The 17,210-nt window shown below is 37.6% G+C and overlaps 1 protein-coding gene across 10 annotated transcripts in view; it reads right to left on the bottom strand.

The window, feature by feature from the left end:
- BLTP1 (bridge-like lipid transfer protein family member 1) overlaps positions 1-17,210 on the bottom strand; it is a 126,719-nt gene that overhangs the window by 62,109 nt on the left and 47,400 nt on the right. For all 10 annotated transcript variants that reach the window (XM_065633095.1, XM_065633096.1, XM_065633101.1 and 7 more), the window contains 15 exons: positions 16,732-16,908; positions 14,211-14,339; positions 13,035-13,154; positions 10,679-10,956; positions 9,668-9,918; positions 8,871-9,129; positions 7,618-8,461; positions 6,669-6,739; positions 6,043-6,216; positions 5,599-5,719; positions 4,583-4,729; positions 4,073-4,200; positions 3,424-3,626; positions 1,127-1,324; positions 259-470 (listed from right to left, as the gene is read on the bottom strand). In XM_065633095.1, the coding sequence (XP_065489167.1) occupies positions 259-470; positions 1,127-1,324; positions 3,424-3,626; positions 4,073-4,200; positions 4,583-4,729; positions 5,599-5,719; positions 6,043-6,216; positions 6,669-6,739; positions 7,618-8,461; positions 8,871-9,129; positions 9,668-9,918; positions 10,679-10,956; positions 13,035-13,154; positions 14,211-14,339; positions 16,732-16,908 (3,312 nt within the window). The remainder of the gene's footprint in view (positions 1-258; positions 471-1,126; positions 1,325-3,423; positions 3,627-4,072; positions 4,201-4,582; positions 4,730-5,598; positions 5,720-6,042; positions 6,217-6,668; positions 6,740-7,617; positions 8,462-8,870; positions 9,130-9,667; positions 9,919-10,678; positions 10,957-13,034; positions 13,155-14,210; positions 14,340-16,731; positions 16,909-17,210) is intronic.

Here is a 17,210-nt window from a genome sequence, read left to right as displayed (position 1 = left end):
ATTACACTGAAAGGCACTAACATATCATACGGTGCACTGTTCAAAAGAAATGGTTTAATATGCATTTAGGCAAAGAATAAGCTAATACTGCCCACCAACTCTCCCAAGACAATTCCAAGAGACCTTGCAGAAAGCTGAAAGTTTAGTGCGCACACAGACACGATTAATTCATTTGGCACAATTGTCAATTTGATTATTAATTCTTATCACTTTAGAAAAGAACCCAAGACCAATCATCTCAACACAGTATGCACATACCTGCTCATCTGAAACCGAGTTTCCATTAATATCTGAGGAGGGACTTATTCTGTCACAAGGAAGGTTGTCGTCAGACACATCGGTATTGTAACCACTACCAGTTGGAGAATCGGAAGAGTTATTTGATGCAAGCAATCCACCTCTCTCTGTAGCACTTGATTTACCCATGACTCCAAATGTATTATACAATACCGCTCCAGACTGTCTTCCTCCTATAAAAACACACACACACCACCACTGTAAATGTTTGCAACATGTCAACTTCTGTAACTTGCATCTCATAAAGATCTGCTCTTAAGAGGAAAAATACATATGATTATGCTTAAACAAGACACATTACCATTTTACACAACCATTTATCACTACAATTTTTATTCCACAATTTAACAGCTAGTTGTAGAGCTTCTGATAGTTTGTTCCAACTAGATGAAGACTACTCACGTGAAAATGTTTTTAAACATTATTCCCCACAAAGAATAACTTGGATGACAGGAAATACCTGTATAACATTTTTTTTCCTTTTGAAACTAGCTTTCCCCAGCCAAAGCAAAACTCTAGCCTTTATATGCAGACATCTACTGTATGATTGCAAGGTCGGGATTTAAGTGATCAGCGAAAGCATCAATTTTTACCTTCGCTTTAAGTTCAGAAACTGCTGAAACCAGTTTATATGGAATTATTTCATACACGAGTGGCATTGAGTACTAAAAGCTCCTTTATTACATTATTATGTAATATAATTTATTTATAACAGACGTGTACTATTTAGTATCACCTATATTCTGCGATTTCTAGTCAAATAATTGCTAAATTAGAAGACCCAACAACAGAATTGTTAGCAGTTTCATAAAACAAAATAAAGCCTTACCTTTTATAGTTATATTTTCAATTCCACACTCGAACATTATCCATCCCCACTTCTCTTGACTAGGACCAATTCGAGTTACATCTGGAACAGCTTGTTGATCTGTTTCATCCACAAAAGCGAATTCATCCAGCTCTTCCAAAGTAAAAAGAACTTTTGATTTCCCAAAAGGAATAGCTGTTATTGCACAAGTTCCAATATCTGTGAAAAAAAAAACAAAATCAAAAACATATTTACTACTTTGTTACAAAATGAAAAGAACTTTACATCTCCAAATATCTCTCTGACGTTTACAGTGTTTGGGAGTGTTGCCTCTCTAGTATTCCTCAAACATGAAGGGGGAAAAATGGAAGTATGAGCAATAAAAAAAAAGAAGCAAATAAGGAAGATGAAAACCCTTCCACCTGGTATGTGTTAAGATGGGCAGGGTAATTTTTAACTTTGGAAAAACAAGGACTGAGCAACACAAAGTTAAAGCTTCAAGACATTCCCAATCCTAAGACATTTTTGTAGATTCGTGGTTCCAAAGACGTGTACAAACAAGGTCTTCAAATTTTTATCTGAAACTGGCAATTGGCTTGAAATTATTTTACCAAAAACACATTCCTAATGAATCCCTAAGGCTTAACAGCAACAAATGACAGTGATGCTGAAAGTACTCTTGGATAATCTGTTTTGGTAGAAATGTATCTGGTGTTAACTATAGCTTACTTGAAGGTTACTCAGAAATAAAGTTCTAATTTTGTTTTAAAGTCTGCTTCTTGGTTGGAAGCATGTTTATGTCTATGTTGGGAGAATGTAAAGTGCCAGGTCCCACTGACTCCTAAGAAAATATAGAGCCAAGCAGTTTTTAATTCATTATGATCTTCACTGTCTAAGATGCAGGAGGGGACTACGACCCCTTGATTTCTTTCATGTTAGGATGTAGCTTAAACAGCTTTCTTCTAGTGACATTTCTGAAGGAATATTCTAAATAATTTTATACCTATCGCCTATTGGCTCACACACAGACCTAAGTGTCAAATATATGGGGAAAAGAACTACACTAAGTCATTTTATATCCCTGTCAATCCTCCCTCTCTGCCTCCAAATTATAACTGCAATCACTTTTGAAGAGTATGTGAAATGCCAAGATACCTAGGAAATACATTCTCAAAACTTTCAAATAGAAGATGATGGGTTTTCCTTGTTAGAATTCAAAAATTAACTGGCTTTCTTGAATGTCTGCAGCATACCCAACACAAGACACTACAGCTACAATTCTATCCATAAAGAAGTAAAAAAGGAGTTAACCATTCTAGTGTTCTCTTACTGCTTTTTTTTTCCTCCAATTCCATTTGCTCACTCAACTTTGCACCAGGTTTTTGTTTGTTGGTTTGGGTTTTTTGTGATTGCTTTGTTTGGGGTTTTTTTTTGGTCATTGTTGTTGGATTTTAGTTTTGTGTTTTGGTGTGGTTTTGTTAGTTTGGGTTTTTTATTTGTTTGTGTGGGGTTTTTGGTATGTTTTTGTTTTGTTGTTTCTTTCTTTGTTTTTAGATTGTGTAGTTTTTAATCATACTTATTTCACAGCGTACTTCCTCATGTCCTAAAGATTCCTATTCTTTGTGGTACAGAGTAAAACACAGCACTAACTGGTATAGATTCCATCAAAATTCCATCAGTTTAAACAAAAACTGCATCTACTTTTGGCCATCTTAAGCTTTTCCAGGACGAGGAGTTATAGCAGCTGAATTTAATTCATAACCCCCTGAAGGAATTTCCTTCACACAAACAAGAAAGAAAACAATTGGGTAGATTTCATTTTCAGTTTCATAGTCGCTACAGTTAGAAACCTACAAATTGTCATGCTGAAGTTGTCAGTACAACGTGTATATTATACCTATCTTGAAATTGTTAGAAAGTAGTAAGACAGCAAATAAGCATTTCCCTCATCAGATCACAAAAATGGTAGCTGAAAAGAGATCAACTGGGAAGAAGGAAGCCCAGGCCTGAAATTTTCCCAGTGCTTGTCAATCTTTACAATACAATCCATTAACCACACATACTGCTTCCAAGTTAGTCTTGATAGTTTTCACTCTGTCTGCATTTAAATGTAGCACTTCAGTAGAATAACAGAAAATAATTCAGAGTAACTGTCCTAAACTTCTTTTTAGAGTATCTGCAAAATCTCCAGGTTCAAGTGTCTTTTTACCTGTGTTGATAAAAAAAAAAAGAGATAACCAAACCACAAGAACAAAGCAAACTATAACCACTTGCTTCTATGAAAAGCGACATTTCCACAATTGAAAAACCAGGCTTACCTGTGGTATCAAGGCCTCTAAGTTGTCCATGAACACGATGGATGTTCAGTTTAGCAGCAATTTCTTTTCCTTTTTCTGCTCCGGCATTGGATCGCAGAGAGCCAGAAGACTGGGGCTGCATTTTACTGGTTTGGATGTAGCGATCAAATGTGACAGAATTCCTCCCTGTTTCTGCATTGCTTGGAGTCTCCTCAACTATACCCCTTGAATATAAGGGAGAAAAAACCCAATCAAATCTCAGAGACATTTCATTTGATTTTTACCCATTTAAATTGTTAAATGACATTGGCACAGCAGCGTTAAAGAAGAATTCTTTGTAAGACAGAAGACAGACACAATTTGGCAGAAAAACACCGAAAAGTTTAATTCTATCCTGCATGATGTTTAAGCAAGAAAGAGTTAAAACTAAACATTCAAAATTATTCCCGAAGGGTTCCTCCACTTCTTAAAGATACTGCAATTCTAATTATATATTATATATTTTTATAAACCCCAGAAGACATATTTTATTGCTTAACTCAGCCATGACAACTCTTTCAAATACTCTTCAGAACTGCAAAGCTATGGTTCAAAGAAATTGGTATCACTGTAAGTCTTTTGACTACCATAAGAAGAAAGAGCCGCTAATAGTGATATGCATTATTCTTACCTATTCATACGAACTTGCGTAGCAATTCTATCAAAACACAAAGCTACTAGTGAAACGTGAGTCACTGTTTTCCCAGAAGAAACCCCTGGCGATTCATCAACAGATGCTTGTAGTAAACACAGGTTCACCTGTATTTAAAATTCCCCCAAATAGTAAAGAAATTTAGAAAAACATGTTACATTAAGTGCACACAACTAATTTCTGATACAATCTTGTCTTATATAATTATCAGTACAATGGAAAAAAAAAAAAAAAAGAGATAAAACCATCACACCTAGATGATGTAAAAACATAAAGACACTGCAGTCAGTTATCCCTACAATGGCTGTTATTTAACTTGCACACCTACCATAATAAAATTGAGCAGCTCCAAAACACACTATCCTGTTAAAAATTCTAGTTATCTATCACAAACACACTCAAGCTTCAGTTGGGGAACTGATGGGGATGCAAAATAAGGGTAATTTGTGAGGCACTTGTCTGCTAATAAGATAAACAAAAAGTTGTTACCTTTGGTACAGTAACATTGGCCTGAAGACCTTTAATTGTCACATTATCTTGCTTAAGTGAGAGATTGGTCTGTGCTGGTCCCTGGTTTGTTGTTCCCGTAGTGGTAGTGTCTATTTTCATTCCTCTAATATCCTGCTTTGAAGATAACTTGGAGGGAGGAAAAAAAGTGTTACCACTTAATAATTTATTCTCAGTGAAACTCAGAGCTGCTAAGCTAAAGAGTAACAGGATAGTTTATTAGCACTGAAGCAGCAAGAGATCCTGACTTCATTGAAAGCACAATACCATGACTTCTAGAACAAGGACTGTAGCACTTACAGATGCGGTAGGTTTAGATCCAAAAGGGCAGCGGTGTCTGCAATAAACTGTCTAATGACCAGATTTCAGCTGAAAAGTTTGAGTTATATGGAACAACTTATCATGAAGCAAATAATCAGTGTCTGTTACACTGTGAAATCTAAGAAATCATAAAATACAGATATGGTCATTAGCTTGGACAGAAGGAACTCCTAATTCTGCGGAATACCATACAGTTATTTTCAAGCTAAATTATTTTTTTAAGGTGTCAGATGAACTGCAAAGAAAACACATGCACTTTCACAGCTCAGTTTGGATTTCCTCTACCTCATAGAAATTATCTCCCTAACTACTGTAAAATAATAAATTATGTAATGCTGATATGAATATAATGTATAAGAATACAAGTTTATAGTAATTTCTAAGCACAGAATGTATGATCTCGTGCAAACTATTGTAGACACTGACTAGACTGTCCAAAGCAGAAAAACTTCACTTCAGTCCTATAGGAGAGATTTCTGGTCACTGAAAGACAGTATGTAATAGTTCATTATAAAAATGCACACACATTAAGCACAGGATGGAAATAAAGACGTATTCCAAATTAACATCTGATTTAGTTACTAGATCTCAAACCACTAAATTAATTTTTTTTAATGTAAAATATAGAGAACAATATTCTTTCAAATCTTGGTGCATTTTTTTCTTCGCTTTCTTACATTTTCTGAGAAGCTTGTTTTGCTGTTCTGCACAGCATCCCGAAGAACTTTGCAGTGCAGATCATCAACGATTGCTGCTGGGTGTCGAGAGCTTGCACAATGCACCATCGCTTCTATATACCTGTGAGAGGAAATAAGCCCACAACAGACCATTTAAACTCCCAGTTTCACACGACACACCATCAGTAATGTTTAATTAACACTACAGAGAGCAAAATTAAGCACTGAGACACACAAAGGGCACTTCCCAGGTCAGCATGACATTCGTCTAGTTTCTTCATGGGAAACGCAGAATTACATTCACTGGGTACAAAGCCCTACTCTTCCATCAATAACATTATTCAATCCTTTTACCTATACCTTTGCTGAACAACACAGCTTTGATTTTAGACAATTTTTAGCTAAATCAATTAACGCTGCAGTAGTAAAAGTAAAATTAATTACCTGTCCAGTGCCTCTGCTACAAGAGGAGTCAGAACTACATCTACAGTTCCTTTTACTTCTACTATTGCTGTTGTCCGTGTCTGGAAGACAGGGTGATCCAACGTCCACTCTTCTGTTATTGTTTCATCATCTGTATTTTCTGCAGACTTCTTTTCCAAAGGAGTATAAGGTGTACTAAACGAGTCAAATACAAGTCAAATAATCTAGGTTTGTAAAAGAAATACAAAAACATCCTGCTCTCATTCTAATCCTCAATAAAATGCATATAAAGGCAGGTTTCTTCTACTGCTTCGAAAGCACACAAATATAATCCCGGAGCAAGGCCTTGCCCCGGGTTCAAGTTCAGCTTTTGCAATGCAATGATGGACACTCGCCATCACCACCTCTCAGATTAATTTAAATTTAGCTGCAAATTGCAATCTTAAAAATGTACAAGTAGAAGCATTTAATTCTTTCAATATATTTTCTTTTTGACCAAACCCTTCTAAAATAGATCTGTACCAAAACCTACTGCTATGAAGCAAATTTTGGAAGGGCTAGCAAGAGCCACAATATTTAATAGGAGTATCGGCAAAACCCTACTCTTAAAAAATATGCTAAATAATGTTATGCAGTATTCAACTTACTTAGATGTTGATCCTGTAAGCTGCATGCCTCTGTCCAGTAACGAATTAGCTGTGAGACCCTGTTTAACAATCTGAGATAGAAGTACAAAGAAATTTATTGCATTTCATTTATATATGAAAAAAATACCCAAGGAGTTTTCAAATGAAGATTCTCCTTACAGGATTTTTTTCTTAAAAGAATGTGCAGATTCTCCAATATAGTATATAGAAACTCCTAGGGGTTTTTGGTTTTTTTAAAATAACTTGACAAATTAGATTACAAAGTTTTTTTACATAGACAGTGACTAATTGCTTAAAAAAAAAAACCACACACACAAACCTTGACATACTAATCTACAAAAGGCTTGCACGAACACAAAGTTTTTGCTGAAAAGTGGTAACAAATTAAATTCCAGAGCTTAGATACCTACTTTCTATCAAGTAATTTCCCTTTTTTTTTTCATATATATCACTTCAGTTCCTTCCTTAAGCATGTATGCTCAGACCACATACATCACGGGGAAAAAAAAAAAAAAAAAGCCCAAACATCTACAAAACAATTTGCTAAATCTATGAGTTTCAACTTTATTTTGAAGCAAAACATTTACAGCCTCGCTTATCCTTTATTAGTACTAAATGTACTGCTACTGAAGTTCTATGTAACATTTTAAAGAAAATTCAGATATCTATCATTCAGCTGCACATCATTCAACAGGCAGCATTTAAAGTGCAACAATGACAATTCAGAACACACATCTTATCCAGATTTCTAATGCCATCTTTTCTTTTCCACAACCTCCCAGCCACACAGCCCATGATTTCAAGTCAGAAATATAAAGTATTCTTTAACTAAAAGCAAAGAAGCTTCAAGTTTCTCATGGCTTTATTTATACCACAGGTGTATTAAGCAATTTTAACTCGTTTTGAATTATTTTGCCTTTCTCTACTCCTTCTTCCTGCATTTCCATACCTTAAAAGTTGGGACGGAAAGTTGTTCAAAAGACGACGAACTTTCTTCACTCGTTGGCGTGTCAAGGTCTAAAGGGCGATGTAGTGAGGATTTTGAAGTTCTTTTGTTAGTTGGATGCTTTACAGACCAGTTGATCACCTGGAACTGTGTAAGGTAGTTTTGGTAACATGCCATTACAGGCTGCTGGGAAGTTATTTGCTCACTTTCCACAGTCTTATCAGATTCCATGACATACATGTTCTCAACATGTTCATCATCTCCTCCCAGAGCTGAAACAAATGAAGCTTGTGAAGGATGAGTCTTAATTGGCAATGTTTTCACATCTTGACTAATGTCTCCATGGATTGTGCTTGTCAAGGGCCCTTCCACACTGTGATAAATAGACCCTCTACTATATTCAATTTTCTGAGCTTGTTTTTTTCTCTTCTTCCTTCCTGGATAGGTTCCTGGACCTTCATCACTACTTATTGGCTCAAACTCTTCTGCTGCAGAAAAATAAGCTTCACTATCAGCCATTGACATACTGGAATCCATTGAGCGATACTGGTGAAACGAGTTTGAATCCGCAGATGGAGTATACGGGAAAGAACCAAAGCTCCTCCTCTGCTTTGGTGAGTCCAAGACATTCTCATCACTGCGAGACACGTCGCTGCTGAACTGCACGCCGACTGCCACAGGCTGCTTGTCGCCGTAGAAAGCTGCCGTGAGGCTCTTGGTGCTCCCGAGGCGAGTGGAGCACACGGATGCTTGCCGCTTGAGCGGAGACCGCAGCGGAGACTGACCGACAGGCCTTTCCTGGTTGCCAGGAGATGCAGGGCTGCCCTCCGCACCCTCAACTGCAACGCTGTGAACACAGATTAAAGGTTAATTTGCTTATTTTGTCATTAATGCTGCTCTTTTTTACATTATAGGAGCTGTCAAATGCTTCAGTGATTCCCTGACTTTCTATTAGCATAGCGATTATTTTCATCACGCTGATTACATATTAAACTCTGCCACTTGTTAGTCCACTTGTCTACATACAGAGGGTGTATAAATGAACAGTAATGGCAAGTGCTGTTGTCTTGCATGCTGGATTTTTCTACCCAGATCAGGTAATCATCTCCTAACAGCAATCCAAATTTGCATTCAAATTAGGAAATGCATTTCAGCAGTACCATTAAAAAAAACCCCAATACTTTATAAATCACTAAATTCTGTCATGACATGTTCAAGAGTCGAATCATGCTTCTACCTGGACCGAGAGTACTAACCTTCCATGGGCATCTTCCCTTTTGGCACCAGACAAGAACTCCTTCTGTCCCAAGTGATCCTCGGTAGTTGACGACGGGCTGTCCTTCTCACCTGCAAGCAAGGGGAGCGCAGCACTAGAACTGCTCGTTTCTTCCGAAGACGATGAGGAGCTATGGGAGCGCAACGGCACTTGCAGGCTTAGATGTTGTGCTTTTCTTTCTATTTCAATACCCATAGCTCTGCAATCCCAATCTTTTCGTTTTACACCATTTGCTTTACCTAGAATCAGAAACAGGAAAGAAAAACTGAACATCTGATAATACAACTGCAATGGTCTCTTTCCTGCCCACTGAAATAGTAATCCTTATTAAATAAAAGCCCTAGTTTTGCAATGCATACACATACCAGCACCTTGTACTAACAAAAATGAAGCAAGTCATAGCAGAGAAAAATTACATTGTCTTGGCAGACTGCTTTCTATATAAGTAAAACAGATGCAAGTCAAATAACTTTTTACCCAGAAAGGAGTTGCATTATAATCTAAAATAATTCAATATTAATTTTATGTTATATTTATTAATATGTCATATTAATGTTTTATATTAATATTATTATATTTTTATTGTATGGAAGCTTGCTCACTACTATCGAGCTACTGTCTGCTCTTGGAAGGGCACATGCCACTACAGGACCTCTTGCACAAGAATGCGACAAGTACTCATTAACCAGGATCATAAAGACCATAAATACTAATGTGCAGTTAAGAAATTACACTTTTGGGCAAAAGAGACTAAAATTGAGTATAATGTGTTCTCACCATCCAAAATTTTAGGAATCTCCTTCGTAATTATCCATTCTCCCGGCTGCAGTAAAGACTGTCCATAAAACATATCGGATTCTGCACTTGTACTTGAGAAAGCAGAGCTGCTTGAAGGTGTCAGTTCCTCAAGTTTGAAAAAATCTAGTCCTGTTAACGTGCCTCCGAAGAATCGACAACCACCAAGACAGCCACACTTGTTCTTGCTTCTCTTATTCCTCAGAGTATCATCAGGCCACAAAAACCACAATCTGTACAAAGGCAGAAAAAGAGAAAACAAAATAAAAACATGACATCAGCCTTAGTACATTTCAACTTAGTGAAAACAAGATCAAAAGATAGCCCTCTCATACGTGAGCTCCTATTTCACCCAGCGTGAAATAAGTAAGATTTCTATCCGAAACACAGACGTGAGCCATAAAATCAAGAATTAGCTCCAGAAAGGAGCAAATTGCAAGTGTATATGCGGTGCTCAGGCAACCGTGCTCAGGCATAGATTACATCCACCTGCCACAACGCACGCTCATATCAACAGCATATTCTCTCAGCACAGAGGCAAGCATGACAAACACACTCCACACTGGTCTATGTTGCTTGTGCCAGAGGCAACTGCTCTCTGGGGAGACACACAAATCACAGTCACACCGCGCATCTTGTTCGAGGCTGCTCATCAGCTTGCTCAGGACTCTTTAAGGCCTGTTTTCAGTCCAGCCTGAGAACAAAGGACAAATCCCCTCCTCTCCCTGATCTTCATTTTGGGCGATAAGGGAAGGCAGAGGGAAAAGTAAGTTTTGCCAAAAATCATACAATTGTATGTAGTCCAAGCACATTCAAACCACCAACCCTATAGCTGAGCATTCAACATTCTTTAAAAAACTACAATACATTGTAATCTATGTAAACAACAACAAAAACCCAAAACCAAAAAATGAAGTTCCATCTTTTAGATGAATGTATTAACTTGCATCCCCCCAAAAATTCAAACGCACTTCCTTCAATCCCATCTCTTACCTCTTCGTTCGGTTATCATGTGTCTCTAAGAAATGTCTCTGCACTTCATGTTTAGAAGGATGATCAGCAGCTAAAGCAATGTCAGCAGTGATGAGCCCCAAGTTGACAGAGCCAGCTTCCAGCCAATATGCCCTCCTTAAGATTGGCTGAAGACCAGTTCTGCAATTGTTCACCTGCTCAACATACTGTCTCAGTTGGAAGTCTTGAATGGCAGCACTTACGCCTTCTCCAACAGACTGGTTGTGGAGGTTGCAGTTTGCAATACGTACAGCGCCCATCTGAAAACATGATTTAAACCATGAACTGATTAGTCATGAGTGAAACAAAGGAGTAGCCTTAAACCAGTTAACACATCACGTACTACATTCCAGAAATATCTCAGTAAACTCTTCTCTCCAAAACACAACAGAAAACTAGTTTTATATGCAGCATGAAAAAGAAGACAAGCCTACAAATTAGTTTCAGACAGTTTTTAAATAACAAAATTAAAATCTCTACTTCGGAGTCTCCTTTTGTAATGGGATCAAAAGAGAAAGCACAGCTTTGGATGGATGTTATAATGAATGTTTAAAAAAATTAAATCTTCATTGTCATCTAAAAAAACCCAAGAAATCTGAAACTTTCTATATCATAGATACATTATTTGATATTTTTTATATATATCATTGTATGTCCTCAGACTAAAATATTTATTATATCCTTTGAATACAAAGCTCTGTTAGCTCTACAATTAATCCACATCTCAGTGAGACAACCATGTTAAACACTGCCCAACTCAAGAAATTCCAAATCCTAAACCTTAACTGAGATCCATATGAATTGTGTTATAGTAGCCCTTCTATCATCACCCTCTAGTAGTTTCGTTGAAGCAAACAGGAGGCTGCTCCCCTCCCATGAAAAGCAGAGTCCCGGCAGGAGTGAAACGTCTCCCAAGAGGAACCAGCAGTTCTTGCTTTACTCCCGCACTTGGCTGTGGAAACTGGTCACTGTGCAACTGCCCCACCTGCCCGTACAGTATCAATTCTCCCCAACACTGGTGTACAGCAATAAAAGGTGACGCAGCCCTGCCACAAATGATTAGTCTTCAAATAATCTGAAGACACTGGACCGAGTTTCCTGCATAGCTTGACTCCACTCCAAAAAGTCACCATGAAATACGTGAAATTTCACAAGTTTTCAAACTTTTCACAGGGGAAAGGAGAAAAACTAAAAAATAATCTGGCCACGGAAGAGCTGCCCACAGGGTTAATATTAAATTATTACTTCTCGTCTCTGTCACAGACTATAAAGGAGTACTGAAAACCTTTTTTAAAATGCAAATGAAACACATTCAGAATATAATTTTCCGGAGCGGTTCAGGTTATTAAGCTTCCTTTGAAAATACTACCATTCATATTTATGCCTGAAAACAGGGTTAATATTTGTGCTGATACTTTGTAATATCGGACTCAAAATAATTTTGAGACTCAAATGCATTTTTTTTACTGCCACAAGGTAGCAAGCCATGCAAATGACAAGATACCAAGTCATTAAAAAAGTGTCTAAAATAATTACCACTTTCTTTCAGTTAGATTCTTACTCATAATGTGAAGCTGTCCCCAAAACCTTACATGTTAAGCTTACTTTTTAAAACCAAATTTATTAATGGTCAGTTCAACTACTAGTCACTTATACCAGCATAATACTTTTCTCCTTTTCTCTTGTTATCAAAACTCAGTTGTCTCTGTCTCCTAACTTACATTTTGCTACACTGACTAAATTATCCTAGTTTTCTCCTGTATGACAGGATAACGGAGAGAATATCAGCTCTTCTCTGCACGCCCTTTTTTGAACAGAGGACACGTGATGCAGTACTCTACATTCGGCCAGGCACTGACACTAATGCTTCTTCCATCTCTACCAAAGATACATCTTAATTCAAACAGCTGTATCACATAAAACCATCGTGAGTTATCAAGCATTGACTTGTACACAATCCACCTCAATCACTTTCCGCTGCTGAGTTACTAATTTATAGGACAAGCTCTTATTAGCTCTCAGGAGCAGACACATTTATATTGCCCAGTGGGTTTTTTTAATTTTTACACCAATCCTGTAGCTTCCACTCTTATTTTGGCAGACAAGCACCCATTCTTAGCATTTTCCAAGATCATTAATGGAATTACTAAGCAGAAGCCAAACTGATGTACTCCTGGCCCAGTAAAAGGCAACCTTTTATCACTTAAAGTTTCAGCAATTCCGCTTAGTCCATTGCATGTAAGCAACCAATAAATTCAAATAGCTATTCTATCAAAAATTACAAAGAACTCTATTGACAAAAAACTATTTTAATTGCTGTTAAGAGAAATATTTTTACCTTTATATTGGTGGCACAGCCATGTTCTACCACATACAGATCTGCTCCATCCATGGCTAAGCGTGTCATAGTGTACTTTAAATCATCAGATGTTGGGCATGGCCCAGGGACACAGTTCATCTGAAGAAAAAGAGATTTTAACCTACATTTAGGAGCTTTAGCTTAATTTGTGTTTATCCTTTTATTTATGTTCTGTTTAACAGAGGCCTAAAACTGGAGCAATTATAAGTGACTTATTCCATAATATCAACATAAGCATGAGATGGGGTGATTGTGTGTTGAGGTTCGTTTTCACTAGTTCATGTTTAATTCTTCTGTCCAGCAGCATCAGGCAACCAACCCAGTTGGATATCCTGACTTCCACCAGCAAAAGGCAAATCAAGTCTCACAATAGAGAACATCACAACGACTGGAACAAAACAAGGACAATGTCAAAAGATTATATCCAGGAATTATACTTAAAATATGGCAAGCTTCCTTTGGTCTTCATGTGATCACACACATGCACACCAAGAGACAAGCACCAAAAGCAGAATCCACAGTGACATGATGGGTAAGTAAGAGTCCCATGTTGTGGTGGTGGTGGTGTTTTGGGGGCAGGGGGAGTTGTTGTTTTGTTTGGTTTTGTTTGTTGGGTTTTTTGTTGTAGTTTGGTTTTGTTTGTTTGCTTTTGGTCTGGGGGGGGGGGGGGGGGGGGCGTGTTTGTTGTAAAAAAAACAATATCAATAAGAGTCTATGGAAGCTATAAGTTGTCAGCTTAAATCTCCCATCAAAGCACTGTTTTGACAAAAGAGGAAGGATATGGGATGAAAAAGTACCATGGAAATGTGCCAGGAGAACAAGGGCAAGTATGACTTTTGTCTCTTAAGGGACACTGGAGTGTGCCCTCTGGCTCTTGACTGTCATAGCAGAGCTAAGAAACTTGACATGACTCCTGCAGATAATGTTTCTCTAAATAATTCAAAGAACACCAAAAAAAAAAAATTGTGCACATCCACAGGTAAATCTAGAGAGAATCGCTTTTATTTCTAAAACATAATTAGCTATAAATTATCAAAGGGAACATCCAATCTGACTACATACTCCACAAGGCTTGATACCTTTAAGACTGGATTTCTGAAATGTTCCAAAGAACCTGTGCAATATAGCAAGCAATTAAGATGGATGAAAGGTTACCTTAGAGTCACAAAACCGTCGATCAATTCCATGCTGGCATATTATTACAGATTTTGGCCTTTCCAGTTCAAATTCCCGACACACCACATGAAATACAAAGGTCTGCCCCCATTCCAGAAGACACGCAAGCTGTAGGCAAATAACAGCACATTGTCCAATAGTAAATATGTAAAATGAACTTTCACTGTTCAACAGAGTACTGAAAGAACATCACCAGAGGCTGGGAGGTGAGCAGGAGTAAAAATAAGAGACCCCACCATAACATTCTGGCTGCATTATCTTGCTTACACGTAGACTATCTCCGGTTACTCAAGACTGATCTTTATTTTTGCGTTTGTCACGACATGCAAGTCTCTGTAGTATTCATGGATAATACTGTGACATTAAACAATTTCCTGAATTATTTCTTAATATAAGGAAACAGCTTTTGCTATTACTGTCAACTGAGAACTTCATTGTAAAGACAGAGATCCCTCTATTTTACCTCAAAAAACACCTGAAAATACTTTATCACCATTCATAATTTAAATGTCAGACTTCCTTCTATATAAGTAACAAAGTTACATTTAGAAAGCATAGGAGGAAACTGGCTAAACAGAGCAGTGCTGAGTCCCGCTGGACCTAGTAATTAGCCTATTGTTTATTTAAATCTTTTATATAGTTAGCTTATTCATAAAGGAAATGATTCATGACTGTCTGTCTCTGTTATGAGAGGGAAATGGGTTTTCTTTGGCTAGCCAAAGGAAAGGGCACTTAAAAATCAGCAGTAATTTAACTGGAATTTAATATAGCTACGACTGTCCTGCACAAAATTTCTCTTCCTCCCTTCAGTGTTGTCCCTTCACAAATTCTTGCAATACATCACACTATGGGACAAAAAAAGCCAATGACGCTGAAACAGTAAATTCAAGTTCTGTTCCATAGCGGTGCTGACAACAAAAAAATAAATTAAAACTCCTGTATGAAGCATACAATTGAGAATGGCATTGTAGGGGAAAGAAATCCTTAAGTTGCATCAAGCATTTAGAAGCATCCTCTAATATTAGAATACTTTTTGAAACAACTAGGTTTAATTTTGAAGCATAGAGCAGTAAGGTAAATACCATAGCTTATCTATACCAGTAGTAGCATTTTGGGAAATACCACCACAAAAATCCATATTTGTAGCATGAAAATGTAATCTGGAGTCTATACTTCAGATTTACTGAAATTGCTTGTATGCCTTATTTTGACTTTGCTTGCTGCAGAAGTTTCCTAATGAGGTGTTTAATCCTAGAAAATAAAGCCAGCTTTTAGAGGAATAAGAGGATGTAGAAGCATCTTAAGAAAAGTAAACAAAAAATAAATAAACCAAAGAGTAACTACTAAACAGAATTTATGGGGTTTTTTCCATGTCTCAGAATACAACAACGAAGAAACCTTTTTTAAATATCTGGCATCCCACACTAGAAATAAATCTAGATGATTTGCCTACTGTATACTTGGAGCCATTATTATATCTGGAAAAATAAAAGCAATATAAATGGTAAAACCAAAAGGAGTCAGTGCTAAGACTGACCTAAGAGAATCCAACACTGTGAAAGCAAAGTACGTTCCCGTAGGACCAAGCATCAGAATTTATGCAGCGAGCAGCGTGACTGAGCTACCAGCTACTCTCCTGCCCATACTACACTCCCACAAATTATCTCATTTGTCTCCTACTTTAAAACACGGCTTTGTCCATAGCTTTCTATGGAAAGCCAGAACTTTAGCCGGAAGCTAAATACTTTCCAGATGCTCAACTTGACGCCCTTATTACTGGCAGCATCCTTCATGCAGGTGCCTGCATATCTCCAAGAACCCTACATTCAAGGGACATCAAATTGCCTTTCAGACTGCAATCACAAGCAGACACTACTTGTCCTTCCCAGAGAGTTAACCAGCAGGGGTAACAAACTTGCATCCCCAGAATTCAGCATCATAAAAGTAATCCCAGAGGAAGTCACAGACAACTAAGTAGTCTCATACTTAAACGTTTTGAGTAGCTTTTCCTTCCTCCTCTTCATCGTGTTACCTAGTTTATGCCTGAAGGCATCCCAAAACAACTGCTCTGTTGACAGACATGTATTATTTACCTTGCGATTAAACCACTTAAAGGGCATGTAGATACTCTGGTTGCCTTTCTAATCAGTATTAAGGTGCATTAACATACATAGATGCAACATACACGTTTACATGTAGTGACAAGAGTATTCACTACGGATTTGTTAGTGCTCTGTTACTGTCATCCATTCAAATTCTCATATAACAGCAGCCACACTGTTAGACTTAGATCTGAGATGAATATCCAATTCAGCTCATTCGGCATCTCCTATCCATTCATTGAAATTGTTAGATTTTCAAACTATAAAATTAAGGTTAGTTAAGATACAGATGCATCAAAATCCATCTGAGATCATGTGCTTTCCAAAATCTGTGCTACACTAGTTTGACAAGAAAGGAGAAAGGCAACCCTTCAAAGCGACCGGTTTCTGGATGGTACCTGTGGTGCCGTAACTTTAGCTGTAAGACTTCCAGCCTGTACATCTATCAGCCACGCATACTCTAAAGTGTCACTTCCAAGGGGCAGACCTTCCGCTGAAAACATGGCATGAGCGCGCAGCTGCAGACCCGACAGGCTGATGTGACCCTCTCGAAGAACTTCATCCACTGCAGGTCGCTGTTAAGGACAAGTGTGTTAAAAGCTAACATTTGCAAAGAACACATCAATAGAAAGTGCAAAAGCTGTGTAGTCAGAGGTACTTCATACCCATTCATCTTCACCTCTTAAATCCTGTTGACTTTTGTACAGCTATACAGTCCCAAGACTTCTCCGCGTTACTCAAGCAACAACAACTTACATGCAAATCTTAGCAGGGGAGAGAGCTGAGTTTATCTAACGCAAGCTTGTTTTCATTTTTAGCAACCATCAAAAACCTTCCCTTAGTGAACTCCACAGTGGCATCTAGATACCACCTGTTA

Source organism: Caloenas nicobarica, chromosome 4 (genome assembly GCF_036013445.1).
Source record: "Caloenas nicobarica isolate bCalNic1 chromosome 4, bCalNic1.hap1, whole genome shotgun sequence".
In the NCBI taxonomy this organism is placed as follows: Eukaryota; Metazoa; Chordata; class Aves; order Columbiformes; family Columbidae; genus Caloenas; species Caloenas nicobarica.
Note: the sequence above shows the minus strand (reverse complement) of the source record. Positions and strands in the feature narration are given on the sequence as shown.